Source organism: Cryptomeria japonica, chromosome 11, assembly GCF_030272615.1.
Source record: "Cryptomeria japonica chromosome 11, Sugi_1.0, whole genome shotgun sequence".
NCBI classification, from domain to species: Eukaryota; Viridiplantae; Streptophyta; class Pinopsida; order Cupressales; family Cupressaceae; genus Cryptomeria; species Cryptomeria japonica.
In genome coordinates this window covers 642,710,400-642,730,655 of record NC_081415.1, presented here as the reverse complement: position 1 = coordinate 642,730,655, position 20,256 = coordinate 642,710,400, and the positions used below count along the sequence as shown (strand labels likewise).

General features: G+C 37.4%; 1 protein-coding gene across 1 annotated transcript in view; it reads right to left on the bottom strand.

Moving 5' to 3' along the window:
* LOC131055871 (lysine--tRNA ligase) overlaps positions 1–20,256 on the bottom strand; it is a 67,102-nt gene that overhangs the window by 33,939 nt on the left and 12,907 nt on the right. Inside the window, exons 7-12 of the mRNA XM_057990190.2 lie at positions 17,567–17,691; positions 17,401–17,481; positions 16,969–17,094; positions 16,579–16,861; positions 16,310–16,406; positions 16,016–16,172 (exon numbers count right to left, since the gene is read on the bottom strand). Coding sequence (XP_057846173.2) covers positions 16,016–16,172; positions 16,310–16,406; positions 16,579–16,861; positions 16,969–17,094; positions 17,401–17,481; positions 17,567–17,691 — 869 coding nt within the window. The remainder of the gene's footprint in view (positions 1–16,015; positions 16,173–16,309; positions 16,407–16,578; positions 16,862–16,968; positions 17,095–17,400; positions 17,482–17,566; positions 17,692–20,256) is intronic.

Genomic DNA, 20,256 nt, shown 5'->3' with positions numbered 1-20,256 from the left:
GGAATTTATTTTCGAAACCAACATGGGAGATCCCGATAACAATAGGGACCTATTGGTTGCATTAATCAGAAGTCAGCAAGATATGCAAGATAATGTTAACAGAATGACCAACTTGATGACCCAATTTATGGCTAATAATATAAATCAGCACCAAAATAATGGAAGACAGAATAATCAACATCAAAATAATGGGGAAAACAATGGGGGTAGAGATGAACAGTCAGTCAATAATCAGCCAAAAAGAACAGGAACAGCTAGACCATTTATGCCTAAATTTACTGCTAGAAACCAGCCGCCTGAAAATGAACCTACAATAAGAGAAATACAAAAAGAAATACATCAGGATTGGTTAGGTTTTGGAGAAGAATTCAAATCAACAATGACATTTAGAGAATATTTAGAAGTCAAAATGAAACATAGGCCAAGAGGACAGCAAGGAAACAACAGTGAATTGCAAAGGAAAATTGGAAAAATGTCCATTCCTTATTTTGATGGAACAGGTAAAACAACTGCTCAGGCATGGGTGCAAATATTAGACACATACTTCCAGTTAAACCCTATGTTGGAAGAGGAAGCAATCAAATATGCTACATTACATCTTGACGGTGTAGCACATGAATGGTGGCATCATGGGCAAATAACCTTAAGTCATAATTTGATAGGTACTTATGTTGAGTTCACTGAGAAACTTATTGATAGGTTTGATTCTAAAGATCCTGAATTATATCTTAAAGATTTGACTCAACTTAAGCAAACTGGAACTGTTGAGCAGTATATTTCTGAATTTGAAAAATTGGTAGTCTTAGTTACTGAGATTTCAGAAAGACATAAGATTGTAATAGTTATAGATGGATTGTCTAATTCCCTCAAAGGTTGGGTTAAGTCCTTAAACCCCCTTACCTTACAAACAACTGTCAAAAGAGCAAGAGAATTAGAACCATCTTCAAAAGGAAATTTTTTTAATAAAAGACCACCTCTTAAACCAGAAAAAGACAAACAACCTTTCAACAAAGATAATTTCCCTAAAACCAGGTTAGATAAGGAGGAAAGGGAAGAGCTGAGAAGGAAAAAACTATGTTTCAGTTGTAGTGAAGCATGGCAGCCTGGACATAGATGTTTAGGAAAGGGAAAAATTCATTATATTGAGGTTATGTCTGACAGTGAAGATGAAGAGAATGTTGATCCTAACATAGAACAAGCATCACAGAACACAGAGTCAGAAAAAGGTACTAAACAAGGAGGAGTAATAGCATCTATGACAGGAACTCCCCATTATAATATTTTCAGAGTTAGAAGAGTTCTGAATGGACAACGTGTGATTGTTATGCTGGACAGTGGTTCTACACATAATTTTATAGATGCAGCACTTGTGGAAAGACGGGGTTTGCAGACTGAAAAACATGATGAATTTGATGTTAGAGTAGTAGGTGGAACTAATTTATCTAGTACTCATAAAGTTCCTAAATTAAATATTACTCTTGGCAATTACACTGTTACTGATGATTTTTATGTGATTGATTTGACTGACACTAATGTTGTCTTGGGCATATAGTGGATGGAAACATTAGATGAATATACACATAGTTTTAAAAGAATCGAATTCTCTTTTAAAATTGATGATAAGAAGGTAGTCTTTCCTGGTATGTCTAACAGTGGTCCCAGGATCGTTAGTGCTAAAAGAATGGAGGCTATTTTCAGACATGGAGATGTGGCATGGTCAGCACAATGTTTAATCTCCAACAAGGTATCAGGCTTTGAATCTAAATCTTATCAAGATGATTTGTTAAAAGTATTAGATTCACATCATTTGGTTTTTAGTGATATTCCTCCAGGAGTCCCACCTGATATAGGATTTGAACATACTATTGAATTAGAAGAAGGTGCTAAACCAGTTATCACTACTCCTTATAGACACCCTAAAACATTCAGGGATGAAATAGAAAAGGCAATTAAGGAATTATTGGATATGGGGCATATCCGACCTAGTTCTAGTTCTTTTGTATCATCTGTAGTGTTGGTAAAAAAGAAGGATGGAACTCTTCGTATGTGTATTGATTACAAAGCTCTTAACAAGAAAACAATCAAAAACAGGTATCCAATCCCTCGAATTGATGAATTGTTAGATGAATTGCATGGTGTTGTTTATTTCTCTAAAATTGATTTGAGATCAGGCTATCATCAGATTAAGTTAAGAGAACAAGACATCATAAAACTACTTTTCGTTGTCATTATGGTCATTATGAATTCTTGGTTATGCCGTTTGGTCTAACAAATGCTCCGGCAACATTTCAGTCCTGTATGAATCATATCTTTAACAAAGAGCTAAGGAAATTTTTGCTAGTGTTCTTTGATCATATATTGATTTATAGCAAAACTTGGGAAGAGCATTTGAAACATATTGACATAGTTCTTGGTATTATGGAATCTCAATCACTATATGCAAAGGCCTCTAAATGTGAATTTGGAATGATTGAAATTTTGCATTTAGGGCATATGATCAGTGCAACAGGGGTACAAGTCCATCAAGAAAAGATAAAAGCCATCTTGGATTGGCCACCACCACGGAATCTTACAGAATTAAGAGGATTCTTTGGTTTATGCAGTTATTACAGGAGGTTTGTCAGAGGTTTTTCACAGCTTGGGGCTTGACAAATCTTACCAAAAAAGGGGCTTTCCGATGTACTGAAGAAGCTAAACAGGTATTTGAGAAACTCAAAGAGGTAATGAGTTCTTGCCCAGTACTTGCTCTTCCAAATTTTAATCAGCCTTTTGTATTGGAATGCGATGCTTCTGGTGATGGAATAGGGGCAGTTTTAATGCAAAACAAACATCCTATAGTTTATGAAAGCAGGAAACTTAATAAGCTTGAGAAATTGTATTCTATCTATGATAAAGAAATGTTGGCAATCATGCATGCATTAACAAAATTTAGACAGTATTTGGTTGGTAGCAGATTTGTGGTGAAAACTGACCATAATAGTCTCAGATATTTCTTGGGACAAAAAGATTTAAATGACAGACAGCAGAAATGGATCAGCAAGATCCAAGCTTATGATTTTGAGACTGAATATGTAAAGGGTAAAAATAATGTTGTTGCAGACACACTATCTAGAAGGCCTGAAATCAATGCATTTTCTGTAGTAACAGCTGATTGAAAATCTTTATTGCTAGTTGAATATTCAAAGGATTCTTTTGCATGTGATTTGCTAGATGGTAATATACAAGATGACAAATATAAAGTTGTTAATGATGTTATCTATTACAAGGACAGGATTTATTTAATTCCAGGTTCGAAGTTGAAAGCAAAAATCTTCCAAGCTATACACGATATACCTATAGTAGGGCATCCTGGATACTTCAAAACGTATCGACAGGTAAGAGAAAGGTTCACTTGGAAAGGATTAAAAAACAATGTTCTACGCTATATCAAGGAATGCACCACTTGTCAACAAAATAAAGCAGAGCAAACCTACCCCACAAGGTTATTACAGCCACTACCTACACCAAATCAGAAATGGGAAAGTATATCAATGGATTTTATCATAGGTTTACCGAGGCCCCAAGGTAAAGATTGTATTTTTGTTGTGGTTGACAGATTAACTAAATTTGCACACTTCTTTTCTATCACTAAAGAATTTACAGCAGTTCAGTTTGCAGAGTTATTCTTCAAAGAGATCTTTCGTTTATATGGTTTACCAAAGACTATAATCAGTGATAGAGATAACAGGTTTTTGAGCATATTTTGGGGGGAGCTTTTCAGATTGACAGGTACAGAGTTGAATCATAGTACCAGCTATCATCCGCAAACCGATGGACAGACAGAAATAGTGAACAAGGGATCGAAGGTTACCTTCGTAACTATGTAGCCGGTCATCAGAAAGCTTGGGTTCAGTGGTTATATTTGGGTGAATATTGCTATAATACTACCTTTCATATGTCAATTGGTATGTCTCCTTTCAAAGCATTATATGGCTATGATGTACTCTCTTTTCTTGACCTTGCTTTTGAGCAGAGCAATGTACCTAAACCTTGTGACTAGCTTCAAGAAAACCAAGAAATTTTGTCAGCCCTTAAGGAGAATTTGCAATGTGCTCAGAATCAACAAAAACTCTATGCAAATAAAAAGCGAGTTGAACGTCATTTCGAAGTAGGAGATTTGGTATTTCTCAAGTTGCAACCTTATCGACAATCTTCTCTCAAACGTAGTGGATCTGAAAAATTAAAACCTCGGTTTTATGGTCCATATCAGGTAGTCCGGAAGGTTGGTGCAGTAGCCTATTAACTTGAATTACCAGTGGATAGCAAGATACACAATGTATTTCATGTATCTTGTCTCAAGAAAGCTTTGGGGCAGCATGTGTCAGTTTCCAGAGATTTACCTCCTTTGAATGATGAGGGGAAGCTTGAAATGATTCCAGAAGTAATTTTGGATACACAGGACAGGCAACTACGGAACAGAACTATCAGGGAATACCTCATCAAATGGAAAAATCTGTCTCGGGATGATGCCACCTGGGAAAATGAACAAGTTTTGGAGTTGCTTGAGGGCAAGCAACACGAGGCAAGGGAGACTGTAATGTCCCCGTCAAATTAATACTATTTGGTATTAACCATAAATAAAGTGAACTTTCCTTATTTTATATTAGTACTAATATTGACTAATATATCATAATAAGAGTTCTTTGATTTCTCAATAAAGATTAAACTTAAATATTAGTTGCCTAAATACTTTGTTTAAACTATTATTTAATTATCCAATCTGCAGGAGTTGGTGGGAGTTGGTTTCTACGAGAATTTTACCCGTTTCTGTTCTTTAAAATGAGGATTGGTGCATAAGGAGGAACATGGGATTTTATTAAAACAAACCTGGAAGTGAAAGTTGATTATCATTGAGATATCAACACTTGATTAGGAAATTCCTTTCGCAAGCCATCAACTGGCCTACTGGAGTTTTGGAAAGAAATTGCATAGGCGTGTGTAACATACACACCGATTGGGAGAATATTAACGGCATTGGAGGGAGTTGATATGGGTAAATATCGCAGACCACGCATGGTATATGTGTGTTGTCATTCAACTGCGAAAACCGTGATAACTGGTTTATTGTGGAGGCTACGTAAACGGTGAAGTGGAGTCGGGTTGATATACGCCATGGAGTTCCCAAATTATACCAATTTAATGCCGTGACAGGGTGTGGTGTCCCAGCGCAGAGGAGACAACATTATCATTTTGTTTGTCGTGGCTAAGAGGCCGATATCGAGTGGAGAAGCGTTGGCATTCACTGCAGTGGCTGTGGCGGGAGTGCAGATCGATTCCCTACCGCGTGGTATTGCAAACTACACGCAGTGGTATTCCATAGAAGAACAGTGGGATGGAGTTTGGGTGGTGAAGCATTGGCATCCACAGGTGTATTTCCACGTGACAATCAATGGGCATACGGAGGTTCTTTTGAAGGATTATCGCAATGATCTTTGGCACTGCCAACCCCACGACTAACAGGTGCACCATGAACATTTGATTATACTATGTTGAATGTGTATAATGTCTGATCAATAAATGGTAAAATGTTCAGTAGGCTTGAAAGTTAATGTTGGTCTGCTCAATATATATCAATGAATGAAATTCATATACATCTCAATGAGCAACCGCCTAAGTTAAACAAAACATCTCTGCATAATCTAGTCATAAACATTTAATCCAGTAAGGAATTTTACATTCAGCACCATTTGGGAAAAATCGCCACTCCTACTTTTGATGGTGTCGGTAATTCCTTAGCAAGGGCTTGGTTGCAAAAATTAGACACATTTTTCCTTCAATCCAATGTTTGAAGAAGAGGCCATCAAATTTACCACCTTGCATCTAAAGGAGTGGCTCATGTATGGTGGTACCATAGCATGGTAACCCAAGGGCATGATTCAATGACCACCTTGGACGACTTCAGCCAAAGATTGATAGAAAGTTTAGGAGGGATCCAGAAACTCATTTAAGAGAGTTGGCACACCTATAGTGGAATTTCAGAGGCTTACAATAATGATTTTTGATGTATATGTCAGATAGAAGGCTTATAGTCTTTTTAATGGAAGGCCTAGCTGAACCCTTTAAAGGTTTAGTAAGGGCATTTGATCCAAGCTCATTGCAAGAAGCCATAAAAAGAGCCTTGAACTATGAAGATTCAATGACTACAAACAGATTGAGTTCCAAGGAAGCATCTCCTATGCTATCAAAGAGATCTTTTAAAAAGAGCACGCTACCTCCCAAAGAATTACCCACTAAGACAAACCAAGTAGAGGTGTCTACGAACGAACTGTGAAGGAAAAAGCTATGTTGCACATTACCCTCGATGAGCTCATCATCATGAAGATCAGCAAGTGTCTTAGCCCACCATTTACACCGGAGAGTAGAAGTGCCAACATCAGATGCAGGAAGTGGAACAGGATCAGATTCATTTAACAAAAGATCAGATGAATCCTCAGGAAAGTCAAGTGGTGCAGCTGTGTGTCTAGGTGATCCTGCAGGAGATGGAATTGGTGTAGGTGCAAGAGTTGGAACAGTTGGAGCCCTCCCATCAGGTGGACCTAATGGAAGACAGACACCTAAATCCGAAGCCTTCAAAGGCTGATCCTCAGAATCCACAACTAGAGGAGAGAGCTGAAATGGTCCTCGACCCTCATCAAAAACCACATCACGATTGAAGATGAGACGACCTGTCTCGATGTCAATCATTCGATAGGACTTAAGATTATCACTATAGTCGGTGAGCATGAGTTTTTGGCTCTTGGCATCCAACTTGGTGCGCTTAGCATCAGGGATCCAAACAAAAGCAGTGGAGCCAAAAACCTTCCGGTGACTAACTTTGGGCTTGAGGCCTAACCAGGCCTCTTCTGGAGTCTTATTATTCACAGCCACAGTAGGAGACCGATTCAGAAGATAGACTGCAATGTTAACTGCTTCAGCCCAAAATTTCTTTGGAACACTCTTGTGTTTAAGCATAGACCGCGCCATTTCGGTAATCGTGCGGTTTCTCCGCTCAACGACACCATTTTGCTGAGGGATGTAGGGTGTAGTGAGTTGGCGCTTGATGCCATGTTCACAGAAATGAGAGAAAGTAGAAGAACAGAATTCTCCCCCATTATCAGACCGAAGAGTAATAATAGGATTACCAAACTCTTTTTCTACTAATGCTTTGAACTTCTAAAACACAGCAAAACATTTCTAATTTCTGATGAAGAAAATACACCCACATTTTTCTACTAAAATCATCAACAAAAAGTAGAAAATACCTGGACCCAGTAACAGAAGGAGTAGCCATAGGTCCAAAAATATCAGCATGGACCAGTTGAAGTACCTTAGAAGCTCTCCAGGAGTCGCCATCTGAAGAGGGAGTCCAATGTTGTTTCCTAGCCTGACATGCTATGCAAACTCCAAGGTTATGGGTTTGGATCTCTTGCAATCTGATGACAAGATCTTCACAAACAAGCTGAAAAAGATCGTGCATATTTAAGTGCCCATACCGTTGATGCCTGTTGGGTGAATATTTTGTCACCAGAGTACCAATGACAAAATATATGATTCACACACAGCTATGTTGAGAAATTAATCTCTCCTCTCATCAAGGGGAGGTTCCCTTTGAAATTTCTTCTCTAATTAATAAGAAATCAAAATCTGTGGGTTGGTGTTGGGCATATAACTCTCTTTTTTCTGAGTCTGTGTATTCTCCCTCTACCTTGTTACAATTCCTCTATCTCTTTAGATACTTAAAGGAAAGAACAACGAATCTAACAAACTAAACTAAAACTTACTATCAAGTAGCACAAAGTCTCCCTTGAATGTAATACTAACTCAAACTGATTATTACAAATAATTAGAAACTTAACTTGCAACTCAAAGTCTTCAAATATAAATTCATAATCCTTTAAACTACAAGTAACTGCAGTAATACAAAGCCTACCACTAATCACTCAATTATTAGAAGATTTCCCAAATATGCTAGGACCACACAGTCTACTTGCACGATTCAAGAGCTCTTTTACCCACATAACAATATCTCCAATATCAAAGAAGTAAAGAACATATTCAAATCATGGACATAAGAACATTAACTTATATAAACAATTTCTTTGACACAACGCAAAGTTTGAGATCAAACAAAATTGCTTTCTTAATTTGCTTGATAGAATTTTCACAACAAAAGCTCAAAGTCTTAGTTGAGGAAAAAATTCTATAGAGTTTTGCTTAGCATGAAAAAGATCAATACGACCTAAGGATTACACCATGCAAACCATAGAGCTCGGGGTGGAAACACATGAGAGTGTTAAGTTGGATTCTCGGACAACCTTCAACTCTTTGTTACGAAGATTTGATCAAGGGAGGGATGAGAAGAACGAATTAAAGCAGAAATGTGAACAATTGACCAATGTTCTTCTAAAGGTCACACAATCTTCTCAGGAAGTTGAGCCCATAGGATCCTCAATGGATACTGAAGCTCTAAAGAAAATTGAACAGGTAGGAGCCAAGGGCCGAGTGATGGATGAGTGGATTTCACGGCTAAGGTCAGAAAGCTCTCATCTTTTGAGTTCAACAGTTGGACTATTGGCGGAATTTGAAGTAATCCAAAGTCAAGTGCAAGGACTCAAAACTTCATTATCGCAAGAGATTGAGGAAGTTGAGAAAAGTATGACCTTTTGGAGCAAGATGGAGGACTTCAGAATAGATGTCCTGGTTGAAAATAAAGTAATTCCTACGAGGGAAAAATATATCCAGATTTTGTCATTATTGTCTCATAAGCAAGAGACAATGAGGTTGATGATTATGGAGCTGGACCGAGAGAAGAAAGAAGGTGATGACGAGATTGATCTCATTTTTGCCAAAGTTGCCGATCTTCCTTGTTATCTATATGATAGCAATCAGAATCTCGTTACTGGTGAAGCTATCACACAAGAATTCCTTTTCTTAATGGATCACTGCACGAGATAGGATTTCTCACTTGATACATTTGATAAGCTATTGGAGATCCAGGTCAGTTTTGAAGTCCTTGCATCCATGCTGAAGGATGGGAAAAGAAACAGGTAAAGATTGAAGATGCAATTTCCCGTGTTCGTGTGATCACAAGTTCTACCCCAATGCCGGACGAAGCAGAGATGAAAGCCATCCTGACTAAGTTCGAAGAATTCCATAAATCGAACGAGGAGGAGAAAGATGGACAAAGCGGCCCCTTTTAGCTTTTTCTTTTTATGCAATTGCATCATTAGATGCTGCTAGTTTTCTTGCAGTTGCACATTTTCCTTATGTTGTAGTTGTAGTAAAGTGGGACTGTGCAGTTGAATTAGTCAACTGTGCCCACATTTTTCTCCATTCTTTTCTTATTTAAGGAGGACCTCATTTGTAAATATTGATCTTTTTCATGCTAAGCAAAACTCTGTAGAATTTTTGCCTCAACTAAGACTTTGAGCTTTTGTTGTGAAAATTCTATCAAGCAAATAAAGAAAGCAATTTTGTTTGATCTCAAACTTTGTGTTGTGTCAAGGAAATTGTTTATATAAGTTAATGTTCTTATGTCCATGACTTGTATATGTTCTTTACTTCTTTGATATTGGAGATATTGTTATGTGGGTAAAAGAGCTCTTGAATCGTGCAAATAGATTGTGTGCTCCTAGCATATTTGGAAAATCTTCTGATAATTGAGTGATTAGTAGTAGGCTTTGTATTACTACAGTTGCTTGTAGTTTAAAGGATTAGGAATTTATATTTGAAGACTTTGAGCTGCAAGTTAGGTTTCTAATTATTTGTAATAATCAGTTTGAGTTAGTATTACATTCAAGGGAGACTTTGTGCTACTTGATCGTAAGTTTTAGTGTAGTTTGTTAGATTCATTGTTCTTTTCTTTAAGTATCTAAAGAGATAGAGGAATTGTAACAAGGTAGAGGGAGAATACATAGACTGAGAAAAAAAAAGAGTTATATGCCCAACACCAACCCACAGATTTTGATTTCTTATTAATTAGAGAAGAAATTTCAAAGGGAACCTCCCCTTGATGAGAGCAGAGATTAATTTCTCAACATAGCTGTGTGTGAATCATATATTTTGTCATTAGTACGCTAGTGAAAAAATATTCACCCAACAATGCCAGAGTGTACTAACAAAGGAGCATTTGGCTGCCATGGCAAGCTCCTGAGAATCCCTGAGTCAACTAGTCTGAAAAGACCATGATCCTCAAGACCCACGGCAACAGTTGTTTGAGTCTCCCGATCAATGATAGATATTGCACTGATGTGAGCTGAAGGTCACATTGAGCCGAGGAGAATGTCTTAGAATTTGACTGACTGAGAGGAGGTTGAGTTCCATTCCTACAACATAGTACACATCAAGGAAAATTAATTTCCTCCTTCAAGACTGAATTTGCATGTTGCCCTTTCCGACAACTGTGTACTCTTCCCTGCCTCCAAAAATGACTAAATCTGAGTAAGGCTGAAAATTAGTGAGCCAATCTCGGCGATGAGTGAAGTGGCGAGATGCACTTGAATCAATATACCAGGCAGAAGATTTGACATGGTCTGCAAGTCTTTTAGCCATGAAGGCGTAAAAGGCAGACTCACTCTGCTCAGTGTGCTCCGCTACATTTGCCTAGCCTGTACAGCCAAGCGTTTACGGCACTCAACTTTCATATGGCCATACTTATGGCAGTAATTGCACCAAACATTCTTTTTCTTTGAGACTTTTGATGACGGAGCAAAGGGTTTTTGTTGAGAAGACTGACAAGACTGAGATTTGCCTTTATCCTTCTAAAAGGATTTGGCAACAAATGCTTGTTTTGTAGAGGATGAGCTTGTACTGCTACCGAACTGTTGCTTCCACCAATCCTGCTATAGAAGTTTAGTGCAAAGATCAGCGAACTTCACATCAACACTGGTAGAAGTGATGTTGAGTGTTTCGACAAAATGCTCGTAGGACTTTGGTAAGCTCTTCAAAGTGATCATGACCATGTCCTCCTCCATCTGTCGATCGATGGCTTCCAACTGGTCATGGATTTCCTTGATCTAATTGAGATGATCCTGAAGGGATTTTCTTCACTCATGAGAATAGAGAAGAGCATATTTTTCAGAAAGAAGGCTCTGCTCTTATTAGACGTCTCATGCAGCGTCTTGAGATGCTCCCATATCTCGATAGGTGTTTTGCCGAAAGGAATCTGAGGAAGTTGATCATCAGTCACTAAAAGATTGATGAGCATGACACCCTCACTATTCTGTTCATCAAACTTTGTCTAATCAGGACAGGTTGCAGTGGGACGTGAGACTTTTCCAAGAACCAACCGATCCATAACACAATACTCGAAAATTGTGAGCATCCGCTATTTCCAAGTGTTACAATTTTCGTCGTTGAATTTCTGACCCCCCTCGAGCAAAATATTCGTCAAAGATGCCATCCGGAAAAACTGATGATAAAGTTGGTTAACCAAATGATGGCACGAATATTGAGGCAAGAGATATCAATGCATGTAATCGCGTAAACGTGATGCGTGCAAGAAAACTAAGGCAAAAAGTATGCACTGATTTTGAGGCAAAATGGGAAAATTTTCGAGCACAGATCCCAATGTATGAACTATGGAAGACCAAAAAAATTATGACAGCGACCCAACTGAGCTTTCAAATAACCCAGAGCGAATCTGAAATCAAAAAAAAATTCTAATTGAGGATGTATGTTCAAAACCTTGGCCGAAGTCTGAGAAACCCTAGGCAGCAGACTGAACCCACGAAACAGGCTCCAAGAACTCCCATCAGAAAACACAAAGGGTGAGACAAAACCCTAGCCGACGAGCGTTGATACAGAGTTCAACGCAAACAAGAAAAAACTGCATAAAGCATCAGGCCATTCGCGAGTGAAAGAGAAGACAGATTGTGCGAGGGCAGGAGTTTTCGTGCTGGGAAAAAATGGAGAAAACCCTCCTATCGGTCGACATTGTTTGAACAGAACAGGTCGCGAATGAGCTGAGAGGACACAATCGTTGTGCGGGAAGAAGCCAAGCACGCAGAGAGAGGTCGCGCAAAAAAGAAATCGCGTGCAAACAAAGGCCGCACATACATCGACGTCGAAACATTGCAAAATCGTGTCACACATGCACAATTTCAAACGCAAAAAATGATGAACACAAGTCGTGAAAAATAATCACAACAACAAATCACATTAGAAGCAGATGGACGAAAAAAATCCACATATTGCCCACGAAAACTCATAAACTGGAGCCAAGGACGACAGAAATTTAAAAAATACAAATAAAAAAAAAATCCGACTAACAGAAAAACTTTTCAGAAAATTCTTTCAAAAATTTTTGAGAAAAGTTTTTGACGAATTTTTTTTAATTATTCTGGCTCTGATACCATAATACGCTGAAGTATTTGGTAAATTATGTTGTATTTACTATTTACAAATGATCGAGAAGATCATTAAATTGAATTACAAAGATCGATGTTTCTAGTTAGAAACAACCGATAACTGAAGCAAGAAAGGAAACTCCTAATATTTACAATATCTTACATAATTAACCATTAAATAATAGAAATAAGGATATTCTAATACAAAGAACCATGGCAACTAGGGCACAAGTGTTTGGGAAGGGACAAATACACTATATAGAGATAGTCTCCGATGAGGACACATACGATGTAATGTGGGAAGGAGTGGATCCAAATCTGAAGTTGCTTGAGGATAAGCAACAAATGGGACAGGCGAACTGTGAAGTCCCCAATTAAATCTCTGTCGGCCCCTTTATTTGCTCTTAATTTAAATAAATAATAATTATAAATAAATGCAATTACTAAATAATTTTGTCAAGTCAGCCCTATAAGCCTACCTGTCTTGTTAGTGACAGTTTCCTCTTAAGGCACTTATCCTTTTGAAGCTGACATAAGAAGGAACAGATTTGTATAGGAGCTGTTGTGGGTAGCTATGCATCTCTTATTTGGGAATCCAACGCATTTCTCTGCTTTTCTAAGACAAAAAGCTTCGAAAATGACCCTGGGCAGGACGCCACCCCCACTGAGTCCATTGTTATCTGCTTCATATCTACTTGCCACTGTGTCATAACTACTATTTATTAAAGTGCTATTGTAATATTTACCGTTTTGTAGGAACATTGGTTGTACTCTCTATTTAAGGAGTTTTCATCTCCTTTGTAAATAACGAATTATCATTCCATGGTATCAAAGCAGAGGTAACCGTTTGATGAAATTTTAATTTGTGGTTTCATTACCTCGGATTTATTTCCAGAAGTTTGAAGGATTTCATTTTGGGAGAAATCACAGAAAGGTTTTTTGGAGAGAAATATTGTGATTTTTGCCGTTTTTTTACAAAACCGTGTGATTTCAGCATCGCATTGAGGGTTTAACAAATTTTCCACAAAATCATGGTGCTGTCTTACAACAGTTTTTTGACAATTTTTGGACAAACCGTAGGTTTGAGTTTTTTGCTGATATTTTATCAACAAAAATCTTTAAGTTGCATTTTATCTTGGTTTCCATGTCTATGGATAATGGGAGGGATGGCTTCTTACCCAACATCATGTTGAAAGGCACTCAACGGTTGGTAAACTTGGTCATGTGAAGAAGTTCTACACAAAGCGGTTGGCTGATCAAAAGTCCAACTAGGGAGGGTCTCGGCATGAACCGTTTTGAAGAGGAGTCAGCCTTCTATGCATTCGTGGCCAAATGACCTGCAGATTATGTCAAGTCTTTTGTAGGCTAGTTAGTAGAATGACCATTAAGGGAGGGTATTAAAGTAATATTGTAATATTTAGCGTGTAATGGTCATCTACTTAGTTTTAGCAAGTTTACTTTCTGTCTTTCACTATTCCAAGTGTTAGTGAATTATAAAGCGAAGGAAAGCGATCACAGGTGCAATTTTAAGAGTGCCTTATCTGCATTTACTCAGTGCAGACTTTGCTGTATGTCTGCCGACATCAGCAAAGCCATTCATTAAGAGACAATACAAGAGGCACATTCAGAGAATACCATTGCTGCTGCTCTTCGCACCAATGGGCATTGTAGAAACTATTCTAAGGATATTATTGTATTTTATATGTTAGAATGGTGATAATATTATTGGCTGTTAACTGGATAATCTGAAGTGAAAAAAATGTTATAATGGTTTTGTATATTCTACTGTTCATAAACAATAAGTATCCGTTCACTATGAGACTGTATGTGAATCAAATTCATGATATGAATCAAGAAAGCTGATTACTTTCTGTGGGCATTATTTTATGAGTCAATATATTAATCTGAAAATTAGATTAGCGGTTGTAAGTTCTCTGCTGTAGATTGGGTCACTAGGAGATTTGTATTATTTTCTACACTGGTATATTTCATCCTTCCTTTCCAGTGCCTTACGGATGTAAGAACATATCCCAATGTCAGCAAACCACAATGAACATATCAAGGAGATGGCATCCCCATATAAGGGATCTCTAAACACACTTTCATTAAAGTAATATGCTCTGATGTTATGGATTTTGATCATTTTAATTGCTGAATTGTAATTTTAATCTATGGGTCAATGGGAGGGATTTTTAGTTGCTTCCACCCCTGCCGTTTCATATAGGTTGACACCCCACGCACGTCATGTCTTCACTAAATGCATCTATAATCTGCACCCAACTATCTCAACTATAGTTCCCACCCAACCCTTAACTAAGATCAACTATAGATCCCCCCAACCTCGCTAGCCCTTATTATAGCTTATTCGCAACCATAATTGTTACTCTAGCCCCCTACTATTCTAATTTGGCTCTTCGACAGAGTCGGCTGGGGGGAAGGCTAGCAACTATCGAGTGGAGGGGGGGGGCCCGGCTGGGGAGTCATTAATGAACTGATGCCCCCTACTATTCTAAAGGCAGGCTAATGCCCTCAGTTAATTAATCAGTTCCATAGAATTGTAGGGCATGCCCATAGACTCATAGAATAGTAGGGGGAATCAGCTCGCTAGCCCTACTATTCTATGTGGCCCTACTCTTTCTATGGATAGACCCCAGCCCTTTAGAACATAGAACTATAGCTTGGGCGGCGGGGGGGCAGGAATACGCTAGAATAAGGAAGGGCCCTACAGTTCTATGGCCCTGCAAGATTCTAGCCCTTATTATAGCAGGTTTATTAATTCATTTCTCACCCTAGGGGTGGGTGGGAGGAAGCTAATGGACTGATTAATTAACTCGCCCTAAAATTCTATGGGACCGCATTAATGAATTGATTAATCTATTTCTGATGATTTTTTGGCTTGCACAGGATATCTGATTTGAAAATTTTCTTATTTTCTTCATTATGAAAGACAGGTAAGGCTTTGCAGTATGATTAGTTAATTTCTGTCAATTCATTCTTATATTTTATTATGAGCTGAACATTAACAATTTACTTGTTTTTTTCAGCCTGTGCCCCATGTTCCCCAAAATCAAGCAGTTCTCCAAAACATTCCAAAATACAGAGAAAACTATATTTGCGTCCAACCATGCCTAAAACTTCCTAAAGCGTAGCTTTTCATGAGTATTGATACAAAACATTTGCAGAAATCATTCTTTTCTGAATGAGTATTTAATTTTCTTTGTTCAAATCTAACAAACCACTATGAAATTCAGTGTCTACTACATAAGGAAAAGGCAGTGTGTCAGAAAAACAACCACTTGAAAAGGAAAATTACATTGTGATATATAGCTAACAAACACCAGATATACCATTTACTTACATAATACATTATAGTTCTACTCTTCTTAGTTTACAAAAAGAAAATGCTAAGAAAATTCCAAACTATTTAATGGCCTGGTATAGAAGCAGAAGCTTTATAATACGCACCTACAAGCTTCTCTATATACTAATTTGGAAAAAACCATATAACTATTTGAATAGTTGTATTCATCATCACCATAAAATAAAAGTTGGAAACAAGAAAGGAAAAACATGACACAGAAATAGCAAGACCAGAATCTGAATAAAAATCATGCAACCTTCAGAAGATTATATTCAATGCATCATCTAACCTTGTCAAGCAAACGAGTCGTTGTTAGTGGCGGGGGGCATTTCACATCAAACTTCTCACAAGCAGCTATAAGATACTTAGCTGCCTCATCGGATGACAAGTCTTTAGGAATGTTGAGACACGCAACCTCTTCTAACCCCTTGATCATATCTATCCTCCTGAAATTAAAATAAAGATGTAAACTATACAGACTTACTTCAAAGCTATCAAATCATCTCAAGTAAATAGTCTAAACGATAACAAGAATATATACCACAAAACAAACCATTAGATAATATCACAATCAAAAAATCACCTGAAAGGAGGAGTGAAATCAATTTCTATGGGATCCTTATCCACACCATTAGCATGATATTTGATTTTATAACCACCAGTTAACTCCTTGACCATTCCTGGAAACATGGGAAGCAAGAAACAATAAATCTGGAGATATTGAAGATTTGATTGTTTATGAAAGTAGAAACTGACAAGTCCCTACTTGTCATGTTCAAAATGGTGAAGAAAATAATATCAAAAAACCATAAAATTGATGGTAAGTTTGATAATAAACATTGTTGTCCTAACCAGACAGCATTTGCTCTGTGAGTTCCATCAAGTTATTATAGTCCGCATAAGCCATGTAAAATTCACAGGTGGTAAACTCAGGGTTATGAGTCAAATCTATGCCCTCATTTCGAAATTGCTTTCCGATTTCATATACTCGATCCAAGCCACCCACAATAAGTTGTTTCAGGTAAAGCTCTGGAGCAATACGCATGTATAACCTCATATTAAGGTCATTATGGTGAGTAACAAACGGCCTTGCAGCAGCTCCACCGGCTATCATATTCATCATTGGTGTCTCCACCTGTATATCAAATTTAGCTTAAGGCAGCAAAATCAAGCTATACATAACAATACTGAAATAAATTAAAAATTCATAACTAATACAAGAAAAAAAGACAAGATCACTACCTCCAGAAAGTCGAGCCTGTCAAGAAACTGCCGTACATAAGATATTATCTTTGATCTTGTTCTAAATATATCTCTAACCTCTGAATTAACCATCAAATCTAGATAACGTTGCCGATATCTTGTTTCCTGTCACTCAAAATTTCAAAATAATCAAGCCACAGGTCACCAGACCAATGCAATTTTCAAGAACAGTGAGACTTTTGTAGTTCTCTTTACGTGGATCAATCAGAACATAGAACAATATTTTTTGATTTTCAGGGACTACCAATGAGATGCCAAACAAAATAATAAGAAATCGGAATGCATGACATTCCAACAACCTACTAGCTCATAAGAAACAATCTATAGCAGTGTGATTATGAAACGTGTGCTTAAAAAAATTTCGCCAATGACAGCTATTCAAGCACATTCACATAAAAAGACCTAAGATACCTGATCTTTCAGGACATATTTTTCAGGGTTTCTGGTCTGACCAGCAACCCATGTACCAATAATTTTATCTCCCTCACTTTCCTGCATGTTGATAAAAAAACATTAGATATGGGAGGGAAAGGTTCTTGATTTGTATGTAATGATATCCTTTGAGTAATCATTTAACCTTTTCCTGAGAACGATCATCCTTAACCCTCTCCTGAACTCTTTGTCTTGGCATCATGTGTAAACAAGGTGATAGAACCGTGAAAGACCTTGGAAATATACTAAGCTCACCCATTTTACTTTTTCCTGTAGCACAACATCAACAATCCAGTTTACCAAGACTATTATCAATAGAATCACACTAAAACACTTTGTATGATATTATATCAGGAATCAAGAAAATCGGGAAAATACATACTAAATACTACTGTAAAATTTCAATACTTCCCAATATTTCATACCTCATACTGTGTATAATACAGGAAATCAACATACAAAAATGCCAATGACTAAAATGAATGACCCTTACAATTAACCAAGTATATACAATAATCCTTATGATCAAAGAAGTGAGCAAAATGGAGAAGAAAAAACTCCAGTCACAACAATCAATATTCACACAGGTTCCATACATAAATATAAAGCAATGCTTCCTGGGGACGAGACCCCTATGTTTTTAGCCTTGGCCCCTACAAGGAACATTTTGGCGACTCTGGGACACCTCAGAAACATCGCCATCCCCTATTAGCCCCAAAAATTGATGGCATCCCGAAAAATGCACAAGAAAAGGTAGCTATCCCATACGGCCCGACCATGTTTCAAAAAAAGGGATGGGTGGACCACAAGGATCCCCCACCTCTTCAAAGAAAACCTAAACCTATTTCACTTATCAAAACAACCAAAAAGAAAAAAATCATTTTCATTTTGACATTTGCAAACTTGTGTTTAAGGGGCAAGAGAAGAACACCAGTTGATTGCGAGATTGGGGCATCAAATCGACTATATTAGAGGTAGGTTTTTCATTATACTTTTGCTTTTTCAATTTGTTTTGCATTTTTCAAAAAAATTCAAATATTTTAACACATAAGGAGGTCATTGTGAGTTTATTTTTCATTTTATTTGAACTTCCAGCTTTCTTTAAAATTCTTAATCAACAAAAATAATGAGATAATGTGCAACTAATGATAATGAGGAGGTTGGGATTCAAATGGAAGAAAGTAGAAGACCTGGTTGAGATTCAAATGGAAGAAAGAAGTAGACCTAGAAGTATGGCAGCCACTAGAGGTCCTTCAAGGAGTGGGAGTGTACCAAAGCCAGCTAGTTCAAACCCATTTGAATTTCCTTCCAAACTCCTCAAAACCTATGCAAAAGACCCATTTAACACCAAGAAACCTCTATTGCAATCCGCAACACAAGTTGATGTCATCTTTTGTGGATAGGTGGTAAAGGGGTGAAAGGTTGTGAAGCTATAACTCCAGCTGAAGAGATTGAGGCAACTAGATTGCATATAGAGGGGTAGTCAAAAAAGCAAAGAATTTCATTGGAGAGATTGAGCCTACAGGATTCGTGGATGTTGGATTTCATGGGAGAAAGGGTTCTACTTCTACTTCTACTTCTACTAGAGGAAATAAGAAAACTACTAATGTTGCAACTATGTTTAATACACAAGTACGAGATGTGGCTGATTCATCTATTGCTAAGTTTTTTTATGCTCATGCCATACCATTGCATGTGGCATGCTCACCATATTTTAAACAAATATTCAAAGATGTGATAATTGTTGATCCTTCATTTTTTCCACCTGCAAAACATAAGCTATGCACCACCCTCCTTGATAGAGAATATTCCAAGATGAGTGTGCTGATGGAAGATATGAGATAAACTTGGATAAAGGATGGATACTCCATCATCATGGATGGGTGGGACCAATATCAAACATCGGCCACTCATCGAATATTATTGTCACAAGTTCAACTAGTTCTTATTTTCTTCAAGCTATTGATTGTTCGGGGAAAGGAAAGATGCAACCTTCCAATTTCAAATTTTGAAAGATACCATAGAAGAGATTGAAACCTCTAATGGTGTACAGGTAGTGCCCGATTCAGCCCATGTGTGTATGTTAACTGGCTTGATGGTGGAGGGTGCTTATGAGTACATTTTTTAGACCCCATTGTTGTGTTCGCGTATTGGACAACACTTTGAAGGACATCGCGAAGATAGATCAGGTGAAGGCAGTGGTGTCAGAGGCTAGATATCTGCAGATGTTCATTTCCAACCATCTACATCACTTGCTTTGTTCAGGACATTTTCAAGGAAGGAATTGCTCAAGCCCATGGACACTAGATGTGCCAACTACATCATTTTGTTAGAGAGGATACTTGAGGTCCAAGAGGCTTTACAATTAATGGTGGTCAATGCAAAGTGGGCTAGATAGCAAGACACAAGCACACTGGAAGGAAGAAGGGTGAAACAAAAAATCCTTGATGATGACTGATGGTCAATAATGATGTAAGAAAATTGCTGATTTTATTATTTAATTTTTTAAAAGTTGATTTAATAATTTATTAATGTTATTAACTTGTTTATTAAGATTTTAATTTTGTAACTTGTTTGAACTTGTAGATATGTTTGCTCCTTCATTGAGCCTATTGTGCGAGCAATTAGATACGGATTCTAAGGTGTTAAAAAAATCAGTCGTTGTTATATTGACAGCTCAGGTTTGTAGACTTTAAAATTGATCAAACAAGTACAAAACTTGTGTATATTAAAATAATGTAAATAAATCTAAGGTGAACGAACTATATGAAACTTGGAAAAATGCTTTCAACGCCAAAAGCATCTCCAAAATAAATTCTAGCATGCCCTAAACTT